The following is an 18,689-nucleotide window of genomic DNA, read 5'->3' as shown; positions in this document are numbered from 1 at the left end:
TAATATATATAGATATATATATGTTGTAATATGCTTAGCTTGTATTGTTTCCGTTCATACTGTATTGTTTGCCAATAAAAGACAAGAGTCCTCCTCCCAGCAAGGTTTCATTGGAATGTGCACCTACCCATACTGTTCCAGTTTCAAGGAAGTTTGTCGGACGTACGGTAGATTAATGAGGTGGAGCAATGGGAAAGTTTGGTGGTTTTGGCACGGTTACGTTGCCAGGATGACAAGTCGGTTAATGGTAGGAAGAAAAGTCGGTAGAACAGCGGCGCGAGCATTTGCTTTGTAGCAAGCAGTCATAGACCTCAGTCCACACAAGTTGGGTTGCACTTGCACCTTCTAGCGGACCATCAAAACTTTACTGCTACTCTAACTGGTGTGCGAAGGAAATGAAGGAAGTTTTTGTCCTTTTTGTTCTCGTTTGACCGCAGATAACCTGCTGCTCAATGAAAAAAATATCATTTCAATAACCATAGAAACAACAACAGGATAAATGAAAAAATTTCTTGATTTCTGTCTTTTATACCAAAAGTTCAGACCAATGAAGACCTACTTTACTTTATGACCCCACAAGATCTTCCCTCCTCTCTCTCCTCTTCCTCCTCTACGGTCTAAGGCTGTATAGGTTTGTACAAGCAGTTGACTCACAAAAACTCAAGCCAGCGATCAACCTTCTATCAATAAATGAATCAACCATAACTATCTAGGCTTGCTTGACTTAAGGGGCACAATATGATACAAGGGGGCGGCAAGATGACTCACACTCAAGAAGAAGGAGTTCAACATTCAAATTATATGTTCATTGTGGCTCTCCAGTATGTTATTCTTTTAAACTATAAATATTAGAAAATATGATGTTCGTAAGTTTAAATCCCAAAACGAATTAAAACCTTAAAAATGATCCATAGCCAATTTTTATTAAAATAAACATTAAAAGAAACCAATATGGTGCACAAATTTTGATGTGCTAATATGGTTAATGATTAAAATAAGTTTATACTAAAAAAGCTTTTTGTCAAGACAAAATTAAAAAAAAAAAAAAGACCGTAAACAAACATTTATTTTTTACAAATTACCAAAATGTTTTTTCCTGTTTCACCTGGAGGTCATGACCGTGACTTACCTTCCTACTGAAGGTGAGACGGTGCCCATTTTTGTAGACTACCCACGTGAACAATGGGCGGTACCTACACAACAATCGAATTTAATAAAGAGCCACCAACAGTCCATCAGCCATTAGAGAGGAAGGGAAGAGAAGAGAAGAGAAAGGGAGAGAGATGGGAGAGGAGTGGCTTGTTCAGGGGCAGGCTATGATATGGGATCACATCTTGGCCTTCGCCACCTCAATGGCGCTCAAATGCGTCGTCGAGCTGGGCATCGCCGACATCATCGACCAGAACGGCGGCCCCATGACTCTGCACCAGATGGCTGCCCAGTTGCCGACGCCCTCGCCGGACCTCCACTGCCTCCGGCGCATCATGAGAGTCCTCGTCCACAAACGCGTCTTCGCACAGCACCAGCCCACCGGCAACAGCGGCGAGCCCACTTTCGGCCTGACTCCGGCCTCCAGGTGGTTGGTCAAGGACGGGGAGCTCACCCTGGCGCCCATGGTCCTTATGCACAACCACCTCTCCGCCTTGGCTCCATGGCATTGCTTCAGCAGGTGCGCGATGGAGGGCGGAGTGGCCTTTGAGATGGCCCATGCTGGCGTCGATCTCTGGGGGTATTGTTCTCGTGACCCTGGATTTGGCAAGTTATTCAACTCCGCCATGGCCTGCAACACCAAGCTCGTGACCAAGGCGATCATAGACGAATACAAGGACGGCTTCCGCCAACTCAACTCGCTTGTAGACGTCGGCGGCGGGGTCGGAACTGCAATCGGCGGGATCGTCAAGGCGTATCCACACATCACGGGGATCAACCTGGACCTCCCCCATGTTGTGGAAACTGCACCAGACTATGAGGGCGTCACCCATGTGGGTGGTGACATGTTCGCTGAGATTCCCAAGGCCGATGCCGTCTTCATGAAGGTTAGTAATGAGCAGGGTAGCTTTAATTGGTGATTGATGTGATCATTTAGCATAATTGACTGTTCTGCTAATGCACGTAGTGGATTTTGCATGACTGGGATGATGAGAACTGCTTGAAGATACTGAAGCAATGCCGGAAAGCGATTCCAGAGGAGACGGGCAAACTGATAATCGTGGACGCCGTGTTGCAGCCCAACGAAGAAGGGGGGTGGGCCGATACGCGGATGGTCTTCGACTTGGTGATGATGGCGCACACATCCGGTGGAAGGGAGAGGACGGAGATGGAATGGAAGAATCTGCTCAAGGAAGGAGGGTTCAATCGCTACAACATCATCTCCCTCCCTTCCCTTCCATCGCTCATAGAGGCATTTCCCAACTAAGACAAAGAATATTGAACCAGCTGGTAACTCCATAGATGGAGTTAAAGAAGTTGCCCAAGTAGGATAGCGGCTCCAAAGCTCTTGTGGTTGTAGTGAAATGGGTTTGATCAAATAAGGTAGTTGCCGTCCGGTTAAATCTTAGTTCCTGGCCGTGCTTAGTATGGGTTCAAGCTCCTTTAATTTATGTTCTATGCAACTCTTCTCGTGTTAATACTTGGAATGATATTGTTGTGCAACATTTGGATAAAGTATCTAGAAAACCACACGCCAAGGAAGAGAAGAGAAGAAGATACCATTTAACGTGGTTCAACTTTTAGTCTATGTCCACGATAGGAAATATCTCTTTCTTGTTAATTTTTACAAGAGAAGAGATTTTATTTATCTTCAATCTTTGTATCAGTCCCACATTTCTTGGGATTTAATTGATTTACAAAATCATGAGTTTCCCTTTTTTTTTGAGATAGTTGTCATACTGAGATCGACGTTATCTTTAGCATGGGTGTGATCTCTTTTAGCTACAATTTTGGATCTGATGTTGTTGGCATGGGCGTGATCTCCTCCGGTGTCAATATTGGAGCTGGTTGTGCTGTTGCCGAGTGTATCGTTTTGTGGCTTATTATCCCCTTGCAAGATGAACGCTCGAAAAAGAGTGTTTAGCTTGAATTTGAGGTTGTGAAAAGTAGTTTGAGCGAGAGGTTTTGTGAAAATGTTAGCCAGTTGATCAGCTCTAGGAATATAGTGAACCTGAAGATGATTCTTTGCGATGTGATCTCAAGCAAAATGAACATCAATCTCAATATGTTTGCTTCTATTATAAAATATAGGATTGGCAAAGAGAGAGGCAACACTTATGTCGTTACACCACAAACGAGGAACAAGCGGCATAGTGATGTGTATTTCCTGAAGTGAAAACGTGAGCCATAAAACCTTAGAGGAACAAGACGCTAGAGCATGGCATTCAGCTTCAATGCTCGATCGAGCAACAATAGGCTGTTTGTGAGCAGACCAAGAGACAAGAGATGAACCCATGAAGATCACAAATCCTCCAGTAGACTTTCGATCATCAATATTTCCAACCCAGTCTATATCTGTGTAAGCATCAATTTAAAAATTGGTGGTTAGTTTTAAAAGTAAACTGCAAGATAGCGTTGCCTTAATGTAACGTAAAATACGTTTGACCGCAGTCATGTGTACAGTAGTGGGATGCTACATGTACTGACAAACTTTGTTAACAGCAAAGAAGAGATTGGACCTTGCAAGTGTAAGATATTGCAGTGTACTAACAAGTTGCCGATAAGGAGTGGGATCAAATAAGGGTTCCCCAACATGTTTGGACAGCTTAAAGGTGGTCGACATGCGCGTTGCTTTCTGGAGAAGATCAAGCATGCCATTTTCTTGAGAAAGAAACAGACCTTTGAAAGAGAACATTGCTTGTATGCCTAAAAAATAGTGTAGGAGGCCAAGGCCTTTGATGCCAAACTCTTGATCTAGAGTGTGAATAATAGACTGAATCATAATAGCATTATTGCTTGTAATAATGATGTAGTCAACATAGATGAAAATATATAGTATTGAATCTTGCCGCAACCGCGTAAAAAGAGAGGGATCCACTTTAGAGCCAATGCAACACAATGAAACCAAGAAGGTAGTAAGTCGATGAAACCAGGCGCAAGGAGACTGTTTTAAACCATAAATAGCCTTATGCAACTGATAAACATGATGAGGAAATCGGTCATCAATGAAGCCCGAGGGCTGAGCCATATATACCTTCTCAGTGAGAATGCCATGAAGGAAAATATTTTGAACATCAAGTTGTTCAGTACAACAATAGGTGATTGCGATCGTGAGGAGGACTCTTACACAGGGGTGTTTGACTACTGGATTGAAGGTTTCAAGGTAGTCAATACCATGTTCTTGGGTATAGCCCTTGGCGACTAAGCGAGCTTTGTACCATTCAAGTGTGCCATCAGCTTTCCTTTTGATACGAAAAACTCATTTTGAGGCAGTAATATCAGTAGAGGAAGGCGGCAGGACAAAGGTCCATGTGTGATTGTTGTTTAGAGTTGCAAGTTTAGCTTTCATGGCGCGAACCCATTGAACATGTTTCAAGGCTTGAGACACAGTATGAGGTTCAGTTTCAAGGTTTAGATGGGTGAGATGAATTTCAGGGAGAGGATATTTGGAGATGTTATAGGTTTTTGGGCTTTAGAGAACCAATTTGGAGGGGGTGTAGGGTTCGGTGTGGTGGTATAGGTTGAATTGGCATATCCTGAGTAGGGGAGATGGTGGTAGAAGGGGAATGAATGGGAGAGGTTGGTTGAGTTAAGAGATCTGGAGGTGGTATAAGATTTGATGGATTGTGGCACGGTTTGGTGGACGTGGTACGGTTTGGGATGACATGGTTATGACTAACGGGAGTGTGGGTGTAGGTTCATTGGGTTTGGCTGATGATGCCAAGGTTTTGAAGGGGTATATACCTTCATCAAATACCACATGCCTACTGATAAGAAGTTTGCTCGTATCTTGATCGAAGCAAATGTGTCCTTCGTGCATGCTGCTGTAACCAAAAAAGATATATTGCTTGCTGTGAAACTGCAATTTGTGAGAGTTGAAATCACGTAAACATGATTAGCAGGCACATCCAAAAACCTTTAAAAATTTATAATCTGGAGAGTTTTTGAACAAAACTTGATACCGTGACTTCATTTTAAGAACCCAAATTGACATTCTATTGATCAAGAAGACAACAGTTCTAAAGGCAAAGTCTCAATATTTATAAGGAAAGTTAGCATGTGCGAGAAGCGTCAATCCGATGCTAACTACATGCCTACGTTTGCTTTCTATGCTGCCATTTTGTTGGTGAGCATGTGGACAAACATCTCTATAAACAATACCAATCTGTTTGAGGTAGGTGAAAACAATTGGATATTCTCCTCCTCAATCACTTTGAACAACCTTGATTTTTCGATCAAATTGTTGTTATAACTTGAAAAGTTTTAAAAACAGAGAGATCATCTGATTTATTTTTTATAATGTATATTCAAGAAAAGTGAGAGAATGCATCCATAAAGTTAACATAGTAGCTATAACCATATAAAGATGAAAAGATGAAATAGCTGATGGTCCCTAAACATCAGTGAAAATCAAATCAAGTGGAGCTTCAATCTTATGTTGTGTCGGTACAAAAGGAAGAGCATGACTCTTCCCTTTTTGACATGCATCACATATCTTAGTATAAGACTTGCTGTCAATAGGTAAATCAAATTTATTCCAAACATGCATCACAGTTCTAAAATCAGAATGTCCAATTCGACTGTGCCAATCATCAACCGAGACTCCTTCTCCCACAAGTGCTGTTTTCTAGCGAGCTGGATAATGTTGTAACTTTAGCTGATATAAGCCTCATTTATTTGCTACCTCCATAAGTTTCTCCCCTACTGTCTGATTCTTAACATCGCAATGATTTGCGTCAAATTCTAAAACAACATCATTGTCAGGGGCAAATTTATGCACTGATAGAAGATTCTTGGAAATAGTAGGAACATGCAGCGCATTATTTAAAAAAAAAATGTGAGTCTGAGCTGGAGAGAGAAACATTACCAATATTCTTGATTTGAATACCAGCATCATTTCCAATTCTCAATTGATCCTACCCACGATATTCTGAGTGAACAGATAACTTGTTTAGATCGGCAGTCATGTGATGGGTAGCGCCAGTGTCTGGATACCAAAATCTATCATTGGTTTGAGGTATAGTTTTCATATCATAAGCTTCTCGGGATGATGATTCATTTTGAAATTTGTATAATTTGCAGACTAATTGTAATAACCCCAAAATTTTTTGAAAACAATTGTGTTATTTTACCCAAGCACAAAACCCAAATTTACGCGCAAGATTCAAATCCAAAATCCAAATTTCAGATCCAGATTAGATCCAAAACCCAAAAATTAAATCCAAATCAACATTTCAAAGTCAAAATCCAAAATCGAGTTCAAAACAACAGAGTCATATGCTATAAGTGTTGCGTGCCCATGCACAAACTTCTCCCCATTTTATGTTTCGTCCTGGTACCAAAATATATTTTTGAAGCTTAAAACGAAGTCGACCTCCTTTTTTGTAAATAAAACTAGGTTTATATGCCTTTTAAATAAATTAAACAAAAAAAGAAATTTTTATGATTTTTTACGAAAAACCCTTAGGAAAAAATAATAAAATATAAAAAAATAAAAACAAAGGATTGCGCGTCCCATGACAATTGGTCGCACCACAGGGCGTCGCAAGACAACACGTCGCCCGATGCGCAGACGCGATTGCGTAGCGTCGCGCGCTACGCTATCGCGTGAAGTTACAACATTATGCAACAGCGATCATTGCAGTGATCACTGCAGCGCCCGTCATGCGGTCACAGCAGCGCCCGTCATGCGCGAGGCAGCGCGCAAGGCGCTGCCGCGCGTGGTCTCCAAGTGCCGGTCGCTGTTGCGCTTGGCATGCAACAGCGCCCGGGCAGGGGTCTGCTATTGCAAGCCTCCCTCCTTTTCTTGCAAAAAAAACCGCCCCTTAGGGAGCGGTTTTGATTTCTTTGGGTGGACAATAGCCCTGCCCACACCTCAAAGGGGTGTTTGTAGGGCTAGTGGCCAATCCCACTTAGTCAAAACCTATTTTTTAAAAAAAAATTAAAAATAATTCAAAATTCTTTGAAATTCGAATGAAAATTTTATGAAATTCAAAAAAATTTAAATTTTGAGTTTTGGCTCCAAAACTCTCTATAAATATCCTCACAATCCCCCCTCTTGAGTATGAGATAGCCCTTAGAGAAACTCTAATGTATTCGCACTTTGGGTGGGCAATAGCCTTGAGCGAATTAATCCGAAATTGTTGATTGTATGTTGAACGTGCGAATTTTGACGGTGCTGCAGTCGAGACTTGAGAAACCGTGAAGAACACCGATAGACCGTCGCGATTCAATCACATGGCGCTGTTAAATTCAGCACTTCCAACTATCAAGCAGGGGTCCAACTGATTTCTAGGTCCCTGCAGATCATCCCTGCACATTCTTAGATTTCTTGGAGATCACGGGAGGAAGCGGTCGAATTTTGGAGTGCCGCCAGATTTCAGTGAGTCGCCTACGACAGCCGGCGGCCGATGCTCATCTGCTTCCACAAATCTGATAAAGATTGGGTATTCTGTGCCATCCGGTGACATGTTCTCACACTTCTCAATCGGAGGCATATTGGTGCTCATGGCATGATTGAACTACAATGTTGTTGTGCCCAATAACTAAAATACCCGGATAATAAGGAGGTGGGCAAGCATAAAAAGGTCACAAAATTGCACCTTCACAAAAGGACGAGCCCCTACAGCATGGTGTTCTACCCAGTGCCAGCCGTGTGTTTTGGGTCAAAAACACTATTGATGTAGTGATTCCTTGTGAAATGACTTTTCAACTTTTTTTTACAATCCCTTTTTACCATTTCAAAAAGTTTCTTCCTTTTTATTTTAATGAAGATATTTTGGTAATTCTACGCCCTCTGCAAGATTTTTTAGTGAACAGAGACTGAGGGATATGAGAGAAGGGTGAAAGATTCTGCCTTTCAATTGAATACTAGGACGAAATACTCCATCTTATGACCAGAATTCAATTGGTTCTTGTGTCGATCTTAAAAATTGTTCCGTTTTGAACAGCAATGCAGCCTTCACACATACTTGACCCAAAGGTTGGACACCGATATCAGTCAAGTCTTGACACGATGAAGAGTCGCATAGATCATAAGTTAAAAAGGAGACTGAACTTGTACCAAGCATAGCAAGGAACTAAGATGTAACCGTTCAAGTGGCGTTGGGAAAGTTACCATTGGCAAAAAAGAAAAAATCCAACAGTGGTTAATCACTAACAAATCTCTACCAGTGGAAGACTCTGGCCAAGGTCAAACCCATATAGCGGAGATTTTACTCGCCGCTATATAATTCCATAAAAAATGAAACAACCCTCCCACTTGAACATGATGGTTGAATACTGCTGCCATAATTTATTGACGGTAACTAATCTCCATGTCAAGGGTGAAGCTCATTTTTCCATAAATCAAAGTAAAACCAAGTTTGACTCAATCAATGGAATGTTTCTCCAACTTTATTAAGTTGACATTGCAAATAAGGTACACTAAAGACCTTTGAAATAGTTCTCCCCAGAAAAACTATCGCTTCAAAACAACTCCATGATTGAAAGGAGACATTCCCTTGGAATGCTTCCACCTTTATTCCCTCCTTTCATTTCATCAATTTCCGACCAGTTGCTCCATCTGTAACTGCTCTCTGCAAATAGAAGGATCACTGGTTCTTTCAATAATTTATTTTTTCTTAAAAAAAAAAAAGCACAATGCTTTTTTACTTGAAATGTGAAATCTAAGCTATCAGACCATTAATCCAAATACATTTCTAAATTACGTCATACTAGTTCATGGAAGCACTGTCTTGAACAAGATCAATTTTCTTTTGTAGAATGATAATATGCTGAGTCTCGTAATTCAACAGCGGCAAGGTTCTCTGAAGTTTGAGGCTAAGGACAGCTTTCATTGCTTTCAATTAGAAGCAATGCTATCCATGATGGCTGCCCATTAAGCATTGCAGCCGCAACAACATCATGACCCTCAAAATATGCAGATAAAATAACTCTCAAAAGGGAACAAGGTGGGCATCTTAACATATTCTCCTGAAGGAGTTGCACCACTGAGGCAAGTATTTGTAACTTATTTAGTCATGAAAAAAAATATAAAGTTCATGCAAACTGATATCACATATGGCCGAAAATATCGAAATAGAGAACTATGGTTACCAACACTGGGCTCAAATGGTTGTCCATCCGTCGGCAATCATTTCTTTTTTCATTAAAGCAAATACACCTAAGTTCAGTGTTGTACGTATCGTATGATATGGGACCGTATAGTACGATACGTATCGTCGCGTTTCAAAAAATATGATATGATACACCACATGTATCGTACAGTTACGATACAGGCACTGTATCGTGTGATACAGTTACGATACGTACGATACGGCTACGGTACGGTTACGATACGTACAATATAATTACGATAAGGTATTTTCTATTAATTTTTTATTATTTTTTGAGAATTTCTTATATTTTTTCTGATTATTTAAAAAAAAATACAATACAGTTACGATATTTTACGATACAACGTATTTTAAAGTCAAACCGATACGGCTTACCATACGCTTTTTACAACATTGCTTAAGTTACATCATACAATCATAATTGATGCCCAAGCAGTCTAAGTGGTTAGAATTAAGAATTACAATTGGCATTAACATACCCTAACCTAATCGTGATATTACGCTCTTCAAGAGAACAGTTTAGAGCAAGGCAATTCCAATATTAGCAAACATGTAACAGTTTCAAACACGATACTCTTTTGAATTGGAGAAATAGACATAACAACCTTTCCAAAATCCAAACCTCTATCAACCAACAAATCAATTATCCTTTTGATAAACTTCCTAAGTAGAAAATTACAAGTAAAATATTAATGACTTAAGCATAAAAGTCATGCTAAGGAAGGGGGACAGAAAAAAAAAATTGGCTTTTTGGGAATCATATCATCGATTTAACAATATAGTTGATTCTCCCTGTGCCACTTGTCCAATTACACCTGCAGAATTGGAATGAGTCATTACTGAGCTTACTATCAGGTGTTACACACGCCAGCATGACTAGAAAAAGTTCCAACCCATAAACCAAAATTCCAAAACAGTGGAACTTGAATCATGACAAGAGAAAATCATAAGAACAAACAAACACAATCACACATTCAATCAGCAATAGTTGTCTAACTCGATTATTTACATTTATTTCAAACGGTTACCAACCTATGTTGACGGTAGCTTGAGGGAAATTACTTCCAGTTAGAGTGGATGCAATTTTGTCAAACCAAGCTTACTAGGTCCTGCTCCATTAACATCTTCCCTTACTGTAGGATAGAACTTGACACTCCTATACCAAAACAATAGAACTTACTTCAAAAAAAGAGACTCATTCTTGTCATTAGAGAAACACCATCAGCCTTCTTGCTGTTCTAGGGCTTCTGGTTGAAACTGGTTATGTACGCCGTGCAGGTGCACGAAATTTGGTGTGCATATCAACTCTTGGTCAAGCACTTTGTGTTTGGTAAAAATTGAAAGAAATTGAAGTGGCTGTTGCTTGAATGACTCTTGCTTAAAAGGTCCCTAAGAGTGCGTTTGATGCACAGGGAAGAATTTAACGTGGTAAATTTTTCTGGAAAAAATTTCAGGATGAAATTTAACTCGCTTCCGATTTGAGGTCATGTTTGATGCACATGAAGAATTTAACCTGGTAATTTTAACCTTGTTTGATGCACAATGAAGAATTTAACCATGTTTGATGCACAATGAAGAATTTAACCTAGCAATGCGTAAAAACGAGTTTTGTATAAGATGAGTTTTGAAGTCACTTAAACAGACGCCATCAAAGTCGTTGTACATTGGAAAAATACACGCCATCAATGTTGTTTGCAGCCCTTTCATACAAGCAATCTATCCAGCCCCATTTGTATATGGAGGAAAATACATCAAATGCTTGGTTACATACTCTGCGAGCTCCACATTCCCGTGAAATTTACAACCAGCCAACAGAGAGCCCCAGATAAGACTATAAGGACACATTGGCATCGTTTCAACCATCTCCCTTGCTTCATCAAGCTGCCCAACTCGTGCAAGGAGATCAACCATGCATCCGTAGTGCTCAATTTTGGGGCTAACATTATACACTGTACTCATCATTTCAAAATACTGGCGACCTTCGTCTACCAACCCTGCATGAGTGCAGGCACAGAGCGCTCCAATAAAGGCAATATCATCAGGTTCAATGTCCAGTGCCAACATATCAGTAAACAAATTGACCGCTTCATTCCCGCGCCCATGCATTGCTAGCCCTTTGATCATAGTGGTCCATGCCAACAGGTTCTTCTCATTCATGAAAGATTTTCAAAGCAAGATCTACGCAGCCACACTTGGAATACATATCTATAAGTGCGGTACCAAGTATGACGCTCAGTTTCATACCGTTAGATCCAACAAAAGCATGAACCCACTTGCCCTCTTCGAGAGCGCCCACATGGGCACAAGCCGAGAGCACACTCACCAAAGTGGATTCATGGGGCATAACCTTATCAGCTTGCATTTGAGAAAAGATATTCAAGGCGTCCGAAGATCCCTGCTGCACAACATTGAGTTCCAGGACACAACATCTCGTTCAGAGATTCCATCAAACAGTTGGCCAGCAGTTTCGACGCGCCCGCAGAACCCATACATATGAATCAAGGAAATCCCCACGTACACATATGAGCTAAATCCAAATTTTATCACCTGCCCATGAATCGTTTCTCCCTGCCAGACGTCCGACAATTGTGTGCACGCCTTCAGAACAAACGGAAAAGTGTAGAGATCGGGGGCTTGACGAGACCGGAGAAGGTGAGTGTCGAATTGAATGGATTTAGTGGGAGTGGGACTGGTTGAATATCCCCTGATAATGGTATTGAAGAAGAAATCGGGACTTCGAATTTTGGGTGAACACAAGGTGCGCGTAGTGCAGATCATCAGAATCTGTGTCCGCGCAGAAGGGGAATAGGCGGCCAAGGAGGAAGACGTTGCTGTCGAGGAGGCCGGCAGTGATAAAGTGGGCGTGAATTTGCTTGAGCTGCTTCATAGTGGCGCATTTTTGGAGGATGACAGGTGGGAGAAATTTTCCGGTGATTAGGGCACTGATTTGGGAGAAGACGAGGGCATCAGAGAGCAAGAGAGAAAGGGGGAAAGATCACCGGCAGAAGAGCGGAGCGGCGACGGTCAGTGCGGCAACGGCGGAGCGGCGACGGTGGGTGCGGCCTCTTGTGCGACAGTGAGAAGGCGACAGAGTGAGAAGGCGACAGAGCGAGGAGGAGCTGCAGGCGCGGGTGATGGGAGGAAATGAGAAAGGTGTCGGGGGGGGCGGGGGGTAGGGGTGTCGAGCGCAGGGGGAAGGCGTCGAGCGGGTTTTGTTGATTGCATACCATGTGCACAAGTTTTTGGTGCACGGAGTGTGCATAGGAAAGAAGGGTGGGGCCTTTAATGTCAATTAGGATGTAATATTCCTTCTAACGCACCTCGAATTCAATTATTAGAGCCTCTGTTGTGTCAATCTTAAAAGACAGTGCAGCTTTCATGCATACCGTATTCAAATTTTTAACAACGATATCATTCTAAGTCTTAACACGAGAAGAGTTGCACAGAACATAAATTAAAGGCGCCTGAACCGATACTAAGCACGGCCAGGAACTAAGATTTAACCGGACGGCAACTAACTTATTTTATCAAACCCATTTCACTACAATCACAAGAGCTTTGGAGCCGCCATCCTACTTGGGCAACTTCTTCAACTCCATCCATGGAGCTACCAGCTGGTTCAATATTCTTTGCCTCAGTTGGGAAACGCTTCTATGAGCGATGGAAGGGAACGGAGGGAGATGATGTTGTAGCGATTGAACCCTCCTTCCTCCAGCAGATTCTTCCATTCCATCTCCGTCCTCTCCCTTCCACCGGATGTGTGCGCCATCATCGCCAAGTCGGAGAGAATCCGCGTATCGGCCCACGCCTCTTCTTCGCTGGGCTGCAACACGGCGTCCACGATTATCAGTTTGCCCGTCTCCTCTGGAATCGCTTTCCGGCATTGCTTCAGTATCTTCAAGCAGTTCTCATCATCCCAGTCATGCAAAATCCACTACGTGCATTAGCAGAACAGTCAATTATGCTAAATGATCACATCAATCACCAATTAAAGCTACCCTGCTCATTACTAACCTTCATGAAGACGGCATCGGCCTTGGGAATCTCAGCGAACATGTCACCACCCACATGGGTGACGCCCTCATAGTCTGGTGCAGTTTCCACAACATGGAGGAGGTCCAGGTTGATCCCCGTGATGTGTGGATACGCCTTGACGATCGCGCCGACTGCAGTTCCGACCCCGCCGCCGACGTCTACAAGCGAGCTGAGTTGCCGGAACCCGTCCTCGTATTCGTCTATAATCGCCTTGGTCACGAGCTTGGTGTTGCAGGCCATGGCGGAGTTGAATAACTTGCCAAATCCAGGGTCACGGGAACAATACCCCCAGAGATTGACGCCAGCATGGGCCTTCTCAAAGGCCACGCCGCCCTCCATCACGCACCTGCTGAAGCAATGCCATGGAACCAAGAAGGTGAGGTGGCTATGCATGAGGACCATGGGCGCCAGGGTGAGCTCCCCGTCCTTGACCAACCACCTGGAGGCTGCAGTCAGGCCGAAAGTGGGCTCGCCGCTGTTGCCGGTGGGCTGGTGCTGCGCGAAGACGCGTTTGTGGACGAGGACTCTCATGATGCGCCGGAGGCAGTGGAGGTCCGGCGAGGGCGTCGGCAGCTGGTTAGCCATCTGGTGCAGAGTCATGGGGCCGCCGTTCTGCTCGATGATGTCGGCGATGCCGAGCTCGACGACGCATTTGAGCGCCATTGAGGTGGCGAAGGCCAAGATGTGCTCCCATATCAGAGCCTGACCCTGAACCAGCCACTCCTCTTCCATCTCTCTCCCCTTCTCTTCTCTTCCTCTGACTCTTGGTGACTATTAAATTCGATCGCTGTGTTGGTACCGCCATTATTTACGTGGGTGGTCTAGAAAAGTAGGCACCGTAAGGTAACTCACGAATATGGCCTGTAACTGTATTGTAGAGAAAGTTGCGTGCATCTATTATTAAAACAGGAAAAAATATTTTGGTAATTTATAAAAAAAAAATTACTATCTTTTTACTTTTTTTTTTTCAGTTTCAATTTTGTTTTGAGAAAAACATAAAAATTCATGCACCATATATGCACCATATAACCAGGTTCGCTATAATGACCAAAATGCTCTTGAAATGTTTAAAAAGGAGTATTTTTAGAGGACAAAAAGCGGTTATGAAAAAAATTAAAAGTTTAAAATGTATATATTTTTTTCACAAAAAAATTCTAAAATACTTCAACTCTCCTTTTATTCATGTTTGTTGTGTGTATACCCCTGCGCACATAATTCGATCTGGTAAAATGAAGCACGGCAAAGTACGTAAGTAAGAAAGTATTGTGAGACCCACCAAGTGCGCAATGTCTTGAAAGAAGACGAAGAGAAGTACTACTCCAATGCTGTATTTGATTATTACATCTCTGTTTGCTTTTACTGTGAATAAGAAGAAGGAGCAGCTAGAAATTGTGTTGCATGATTTATGAGAGTACCATACTCACAAACTGATAGCTGGTAGCGGTTGCTGACTAGTGTCTGTGTGTGGGGCCGCCTTGAAATTTATATGTAAATTTTAAAAAAGTTATTAACATATATAAAAAAAATTGATAATTTTTAGTTCGTCTCTTACTAAAGTTTTGAAACTATAGTTCTGTTCATGTGATAAAAAAAAAATTCTAGTTCATCTAAGCCTTAGATGTCTGCAACATTTTGTGCTACAAAGCTAAGCACTGAAATACAAGTATATCACAAAGGGACACCAAAAACAGGCCTGCTTGCCTGTTCATCAAAAAGTAAGATAACATATAAATAATATAATAAATCATTGTCTAATCAAAAGTTCACATATTTAGAGACGCAATGATGAACTTTAGCTTCCTTTATTTGCTTATTTTCTCCTCAAAAAGAGGAGCTGTCTGTCATTTGTGGATGTCTATTGCTTGCTTGGGCAACGTATGCTACACGATATTGATCCGTTCTAAATCCAACATTTTTATTTGGTTTGCATGGTTCTAAAACTAGAAATGTGCAATTTTGAAGCCGGAATTAGCAAAGCTAACATATTTTTATAGTTTCTGATGCATATAGACAAACAGATTAAGAATAGGAATTTGATCCCCATACTGAGAAACACTTGAAAAGCTACCTGCTTACCATGACTAGCGGCAGACATCTATCTGATCATTATGTTCGAAAACCGCAAAGCCGATCTAAACATGTCGTTTTTTTCTTTGCTCATGTAAAAATGTATTTTGTGAACATTTTAAAAACCGTTTTGATCCAAACCTTTTCGATTATAAAGTTTTATTACATGTAATCGTAACTTTTTCATAAAAAAACTAAATGTATGACATTTTTTTGTTATATATATATATATATATATATATATATATATATATATATATATATATATATCCGTGTGTGTGTGTGTGTGGGTGTGTGTGTGTGTTGGGGAGGGGGGGTAAATACCATACCACATAGGTAGTAGACAAAAATGAGAAATCTTAAATTTGTTTTGACAATATTTTAATTAAAATGTGAACATCTTAATTAATGTGTTCATAAACGTTAATTTAATATAAATCATGTTCTAATTCAAGTTATTTTTACACAAAGTTTGTTTTTTCTACTATCAAAATTTTGATGTTATAGAAGTCATTTATTTTTGGATTATTATAAATGCATTGTAATGGTAAAAAAGTGACTAACCTAATACATGTTTATCATCAAATCACTCTTAACATCACATTTAAGCTTAGATAAGTACAAAAAGTGCATTTGTTAACACCTTAAATTTTTTCACATCAAAATTGAAGTCATGTCAAAATTTTACAAAAGAATTGTGAAAAATTACAATTTCAAAGCCAATTTCGAATCTAAAGAATATTTAAATTCAAATCATGAATTTGACTCATGACATGAATCCCGAAGCAGGATTACGAGTCCAAACTAGATCCAAATGTCATTTAGAAGGATGAGGCCTTTGCCCCAATTCAATTATTAGAGCCTCTATTGTTGCAATCTTAAAAGACTGTGCCTTTTTAAACTGCCATACGGAGCAACCTTCCTGCATACTTTAACTAAATGTTGCACAACAATATCATTCTAAGTCTTAGCACGAGAAGAGTTGCATAGAACATAAATTAAAGGAGCTTGCTGAGCACGGCCGGGAACTAAGATTTAACCGGACGGCAACTAACTTATTTGATCAAACCTACGTCACTACAACCACAGGAGCTTTGGAGCCATCCTACTTGGGCAACTTCTTCAACTCCATCTATGGAGCTACCAGCTGCTTCAATATTCTTTGCTTCAGTTGGGAAATGCCTCTATGAGCGATGGAAGGGAAGGGAGGGAGATGATGTTGTAGCGATTGAACCCTCCTTCCTCCAGCAGATTCTTCCATTCCATCTCCGTCCTCTCCCTTCCACCGGATGTGTGCGCCATCATCGCCAGGTCGAAGATCATCCGCGTATCGGCCCACGCCCCTTCTTCGTTGGGCTGCAACACGGCGTCCACGATTACCAGTTTGCCCGTCTCCTCTGGAATCGCTTTCCGGCATTGCTTCAGTATCTTCAAGCAGTTCTCATCATCCCAGTCATGCAAAATCCACTACGTGCATTAGCAGAACAGTCAATTATGCTAAATGATCACATCAATCACCAATTAAAGCTACCCTGCTCATTACTAACCTTCATGAAGACGGCATCGGCCTTGGGAATCTCAGCGAACATGTCACCACCCACATGGGTGACGCCCTCATAGTCTGGTGCAGTTTCCACAACATGGGGGAGGTCCAGGTTGATCCCCGTGATGTGTGGATACGCCTTGACGATCCCGCCGATTGCAGTTCCGACCCCGCCGCCGACGTCTACAAGCGAGCTGACTTGCCGGAAGCCGTCCTTGTATTCCTTTATGATCGCCTTGGTCACGAGCTTGGTGTTGCAGGCCATGGCGGAGTTGAATAACTTGCCGAATCCCGGGTCACGGGAACAATACCCCCAGAGATCGACGCCAGCATGGGCCTTCTCAAAGGCCACGCCGCCCTCCATCACGCACCTGCTGAAGCAATGCCATGAAGCCATGAAGGAGAGGTGGGTGTACATGAGGACCATGGGCGCCAGGGTGAGCTCCCCGCCCTTGACCAACCACCTGGAGGCCGGAGTCAGGCCGAAAGTGGGCTCGCCGCTGTTGCCGGTGGGCTGGTGCTGCGCGAAAACGCGTTTGTGGACGAGGACTCTCATGATGCGCCGGAGGCAGTGGAGGTCCGGCGAGGGCGTCGGCAGCTGGGCAACCATCTGGTGCAGAGTCATGGGGCCGCGGTTCTGCTCGATGATGTCGGCGATGCCGAGCTCGACGACGCATTTGAGCGCCATTGAGGTGGCGAAGGCCAAGATGTGCTCCCATATCAGAGCCTGACCCTGAACCAGCCACTCCTCTTCCATCTCTCTCCCCTTCTCTTCTCTTCTCTTCCTCTGACTCTTGGTGACTCTTTATTAAATTCGATCGTTGCGCAGGGACCGCCATCATTTACGTGGGTAGTCTGGAAAGATGGGCACCGTCACACCTTTTGTAGGAAGGTAAGTCGCGAACATGGCCTGTAACTTTATTGTAGAGAAAGTTGCGTGCGTCTATTATTAAAACAGGAAAAAATATTTTGGTAATTTATAAAAAAAATGTTTTTTGCTATTTTTTTACTTTTTTTTTCATTTTCAATTTTGTTTTGAGAAAGACATAAAAATTCATGCACCATAGACGACAAAAAAGAGGTTATGAAAAAAGTTAAAAGTTTAAAATGTATATATATATTTTTTTTTACAAAAAATTTCTAAAATACTTCAACCCTCTTTCTTTTTTTCATGTTTGTGTGTATACTCCTGCGCACATAATTCGATCTGGTAAAATGAAGGGCCACAAAGTAAGTATCTACGTCTTGAAAGAAGACGAAGAGAAGTATTACTCCAATGCTTTATTTGATTATTACAGTCTCTCTTTGCTTTTACTGCGGAAGATGTATAAGAAGAGGGAGTAGCTAGAGATCGGAGCGCCGACGTCAGCCGTCACCCAAATCCGGCATGCATTTTGGCCTGAGTAATGAAGGTGGAAGGTGAAATTGTGTTGCATGATTTATGAGAGTATCATACGTACTCACAAACATCACTGACATGCATAGCTGGCAGCGGTTGCTGACTAGCGTGGTGTGTGGGGCCGCCTTCAAATTTATATGTAAATTTTAAAATAGTTAATTTAACATGTATAAAAAAAAATTGATAATTTTTATTTCGGCTCTTACTAATGTTTTGAAACTATAATTTCGTTCATGTGATAAAAAAAGTTCTTAGCTCTGTCCTTTGATTTCTGTTTCAAATCCCCATAACATCAACTTTTTGTACAAAGCCGAACACAAACATACAAGTATATCACAAAGAGACACCAAAAACAGGACTGCTTGCCTGTTCACCAAAA

At 41.8% G+C, this 18,689-nt stretch overlaps 3 protein-coding genes across 4 annotated transcripts; 1 reads left to right on the top strand and 2 right to left on the bottom strand.

Moving 5' to 3' along the window:
- The first annotated feature begins 1,260 nt into the window (after window positions 1–1,260).
- Window positions 1,261–2,727, top strand: LOC116264659 ((R,S)-reticuline 7-O-methyltransferase-like). 2 transcript variants are annotated; one of them, XM_031644995.2, is made up of 2 exons: window positions 1,261–2,036; window positions 2,156–2,727. In XM_031644995.2, the coding sequence occupies exons 1-2, from the start codon at window positions 1,284–1,286 to the stop codon at window positions 2,414–2,416; spliced, it is 1,014 nt and encodes a 337-aa protein (XP_031500855.1). In that variant the 5' UTR covers window positions 1,261–1,283; the 3' UTR covers window positions 2,417–2,727. The 2 variants fall into 2 exon arrangements, with proteins under 2 accessions (XP_031500855.1, XP_031500854.1); XM_031644994.2 differs by having other exon boundaries at window positions 2,117–2,679.
- A 9,977-nt stretch (window positions 2,728–12,704) lies between these two features.
- On the bottom strand, window positions 12,705–14,183 carry LOC116264545 ((R,S)-reticuline 7-O-methyltransferase-like). The gene is made up of 2 exons (XM_031644840.2): window positions 13,281–14,183; window positions 12,705–13,200 (listed from the first exon to the last, which is right to left on the bottom strand). The coding sequence occupies exons 1-2, from the start codon at window positions 14,031–14,033 to the stop codon at window positions 12,901–12,903; spliced, it is 1,053 nt and encodes a 350-aa protein (XP_031500700.1). The 5' UTR covers window positions 14,034–14,183; the 3' UTR covers window positions 12,705–12,900.
- Window positions 14,184–16,323: 2,140 nt separating this feature from the next.
- Window positions 16,324–18,304, bottom strand: LOC116264342 ((R,S)-reticuline 7-O-methyltransferase-like). Its single transcript, XM_050080569.1, has 3 exons — window positions 18,288–18,304; window positions 16,916–17,714; window positions 16,324–16,835 (listed from the first exon to the last, which is right to left on the bottom strand). Exons 1-3 carry the CDS (start codon window positions 18,302–18,304, stop codon window positions 16,536–16,538), a joined length of 1,116 nt encoding a protein of 371 aa, XP_049936526.1. The 3' UTR covers window positions 16,324–16,535.
- Window positions 18,305–18,689: the final 385 nt, after the last annotated feature.

Source organism: Nymphaea colorata, chromosome 11 (assembly GCF_008831285.2).
Source record: "Nymphaea colorata isolate Beijing-Zhang1983 chromosome 11, ASM883128v2, whole genome shotgun sequence".
Taxonomy (NCBI): domain Eukaryota; kingdom Viridiplantae; phylum Streptophyta; class Magnoliopsida; order Nymphaeales; family Nymphaeaceae; genus Nymphaea; species Nymphaea colorata.
The sequence above is the reverse complement of the archived record's forward strand: the minus strand, read 5'-3'. Positions and strand labels throughout refer to the sequence as shown.

Excerpts from the sequence above, each read along its gene's own strand:
- LOC116264659 (XM_031644994.2), top strand. The coding sequence starts at position 1,284 with ATGGGAGAGGAGTGGCTTGTTCAGGGGCAGGCTATGATATGGGATCAC. Across the intron at positions 2,037-2,116 it reads CCGATGCCGTCTTCATGAAG|TGGATTTTGCATGACTGGGA; the intron begins GTTAGTAATGAG and ends TAATGCACGTAG.
- LOC116264545 (XM_031644840.2), bottom strand. The coding sequence starts at position 14,033 with ATGGAAGAGGAGTGGCTGGTTCAGGGTCAGGCTCTGATATGGGAGCAC. Across the intron at positions 13,201-13,280 it reads CCGATGCCGTCTTCATGAAG|TGGATTTTGCATGACTGGGA; the intron begins GTTAGTAATGAG and ends TAATGCACGTAG.
- LOC116264342 (XM_050080569.1), bottom strand. Across the intron at positions 16,836-16,915 it reads CCGATGCCGTCTTCATGAAG|TGGATTTTGCATGACTGGGA; the intron begins GTTAGTAATGAG and ends TAATGCACGTAG.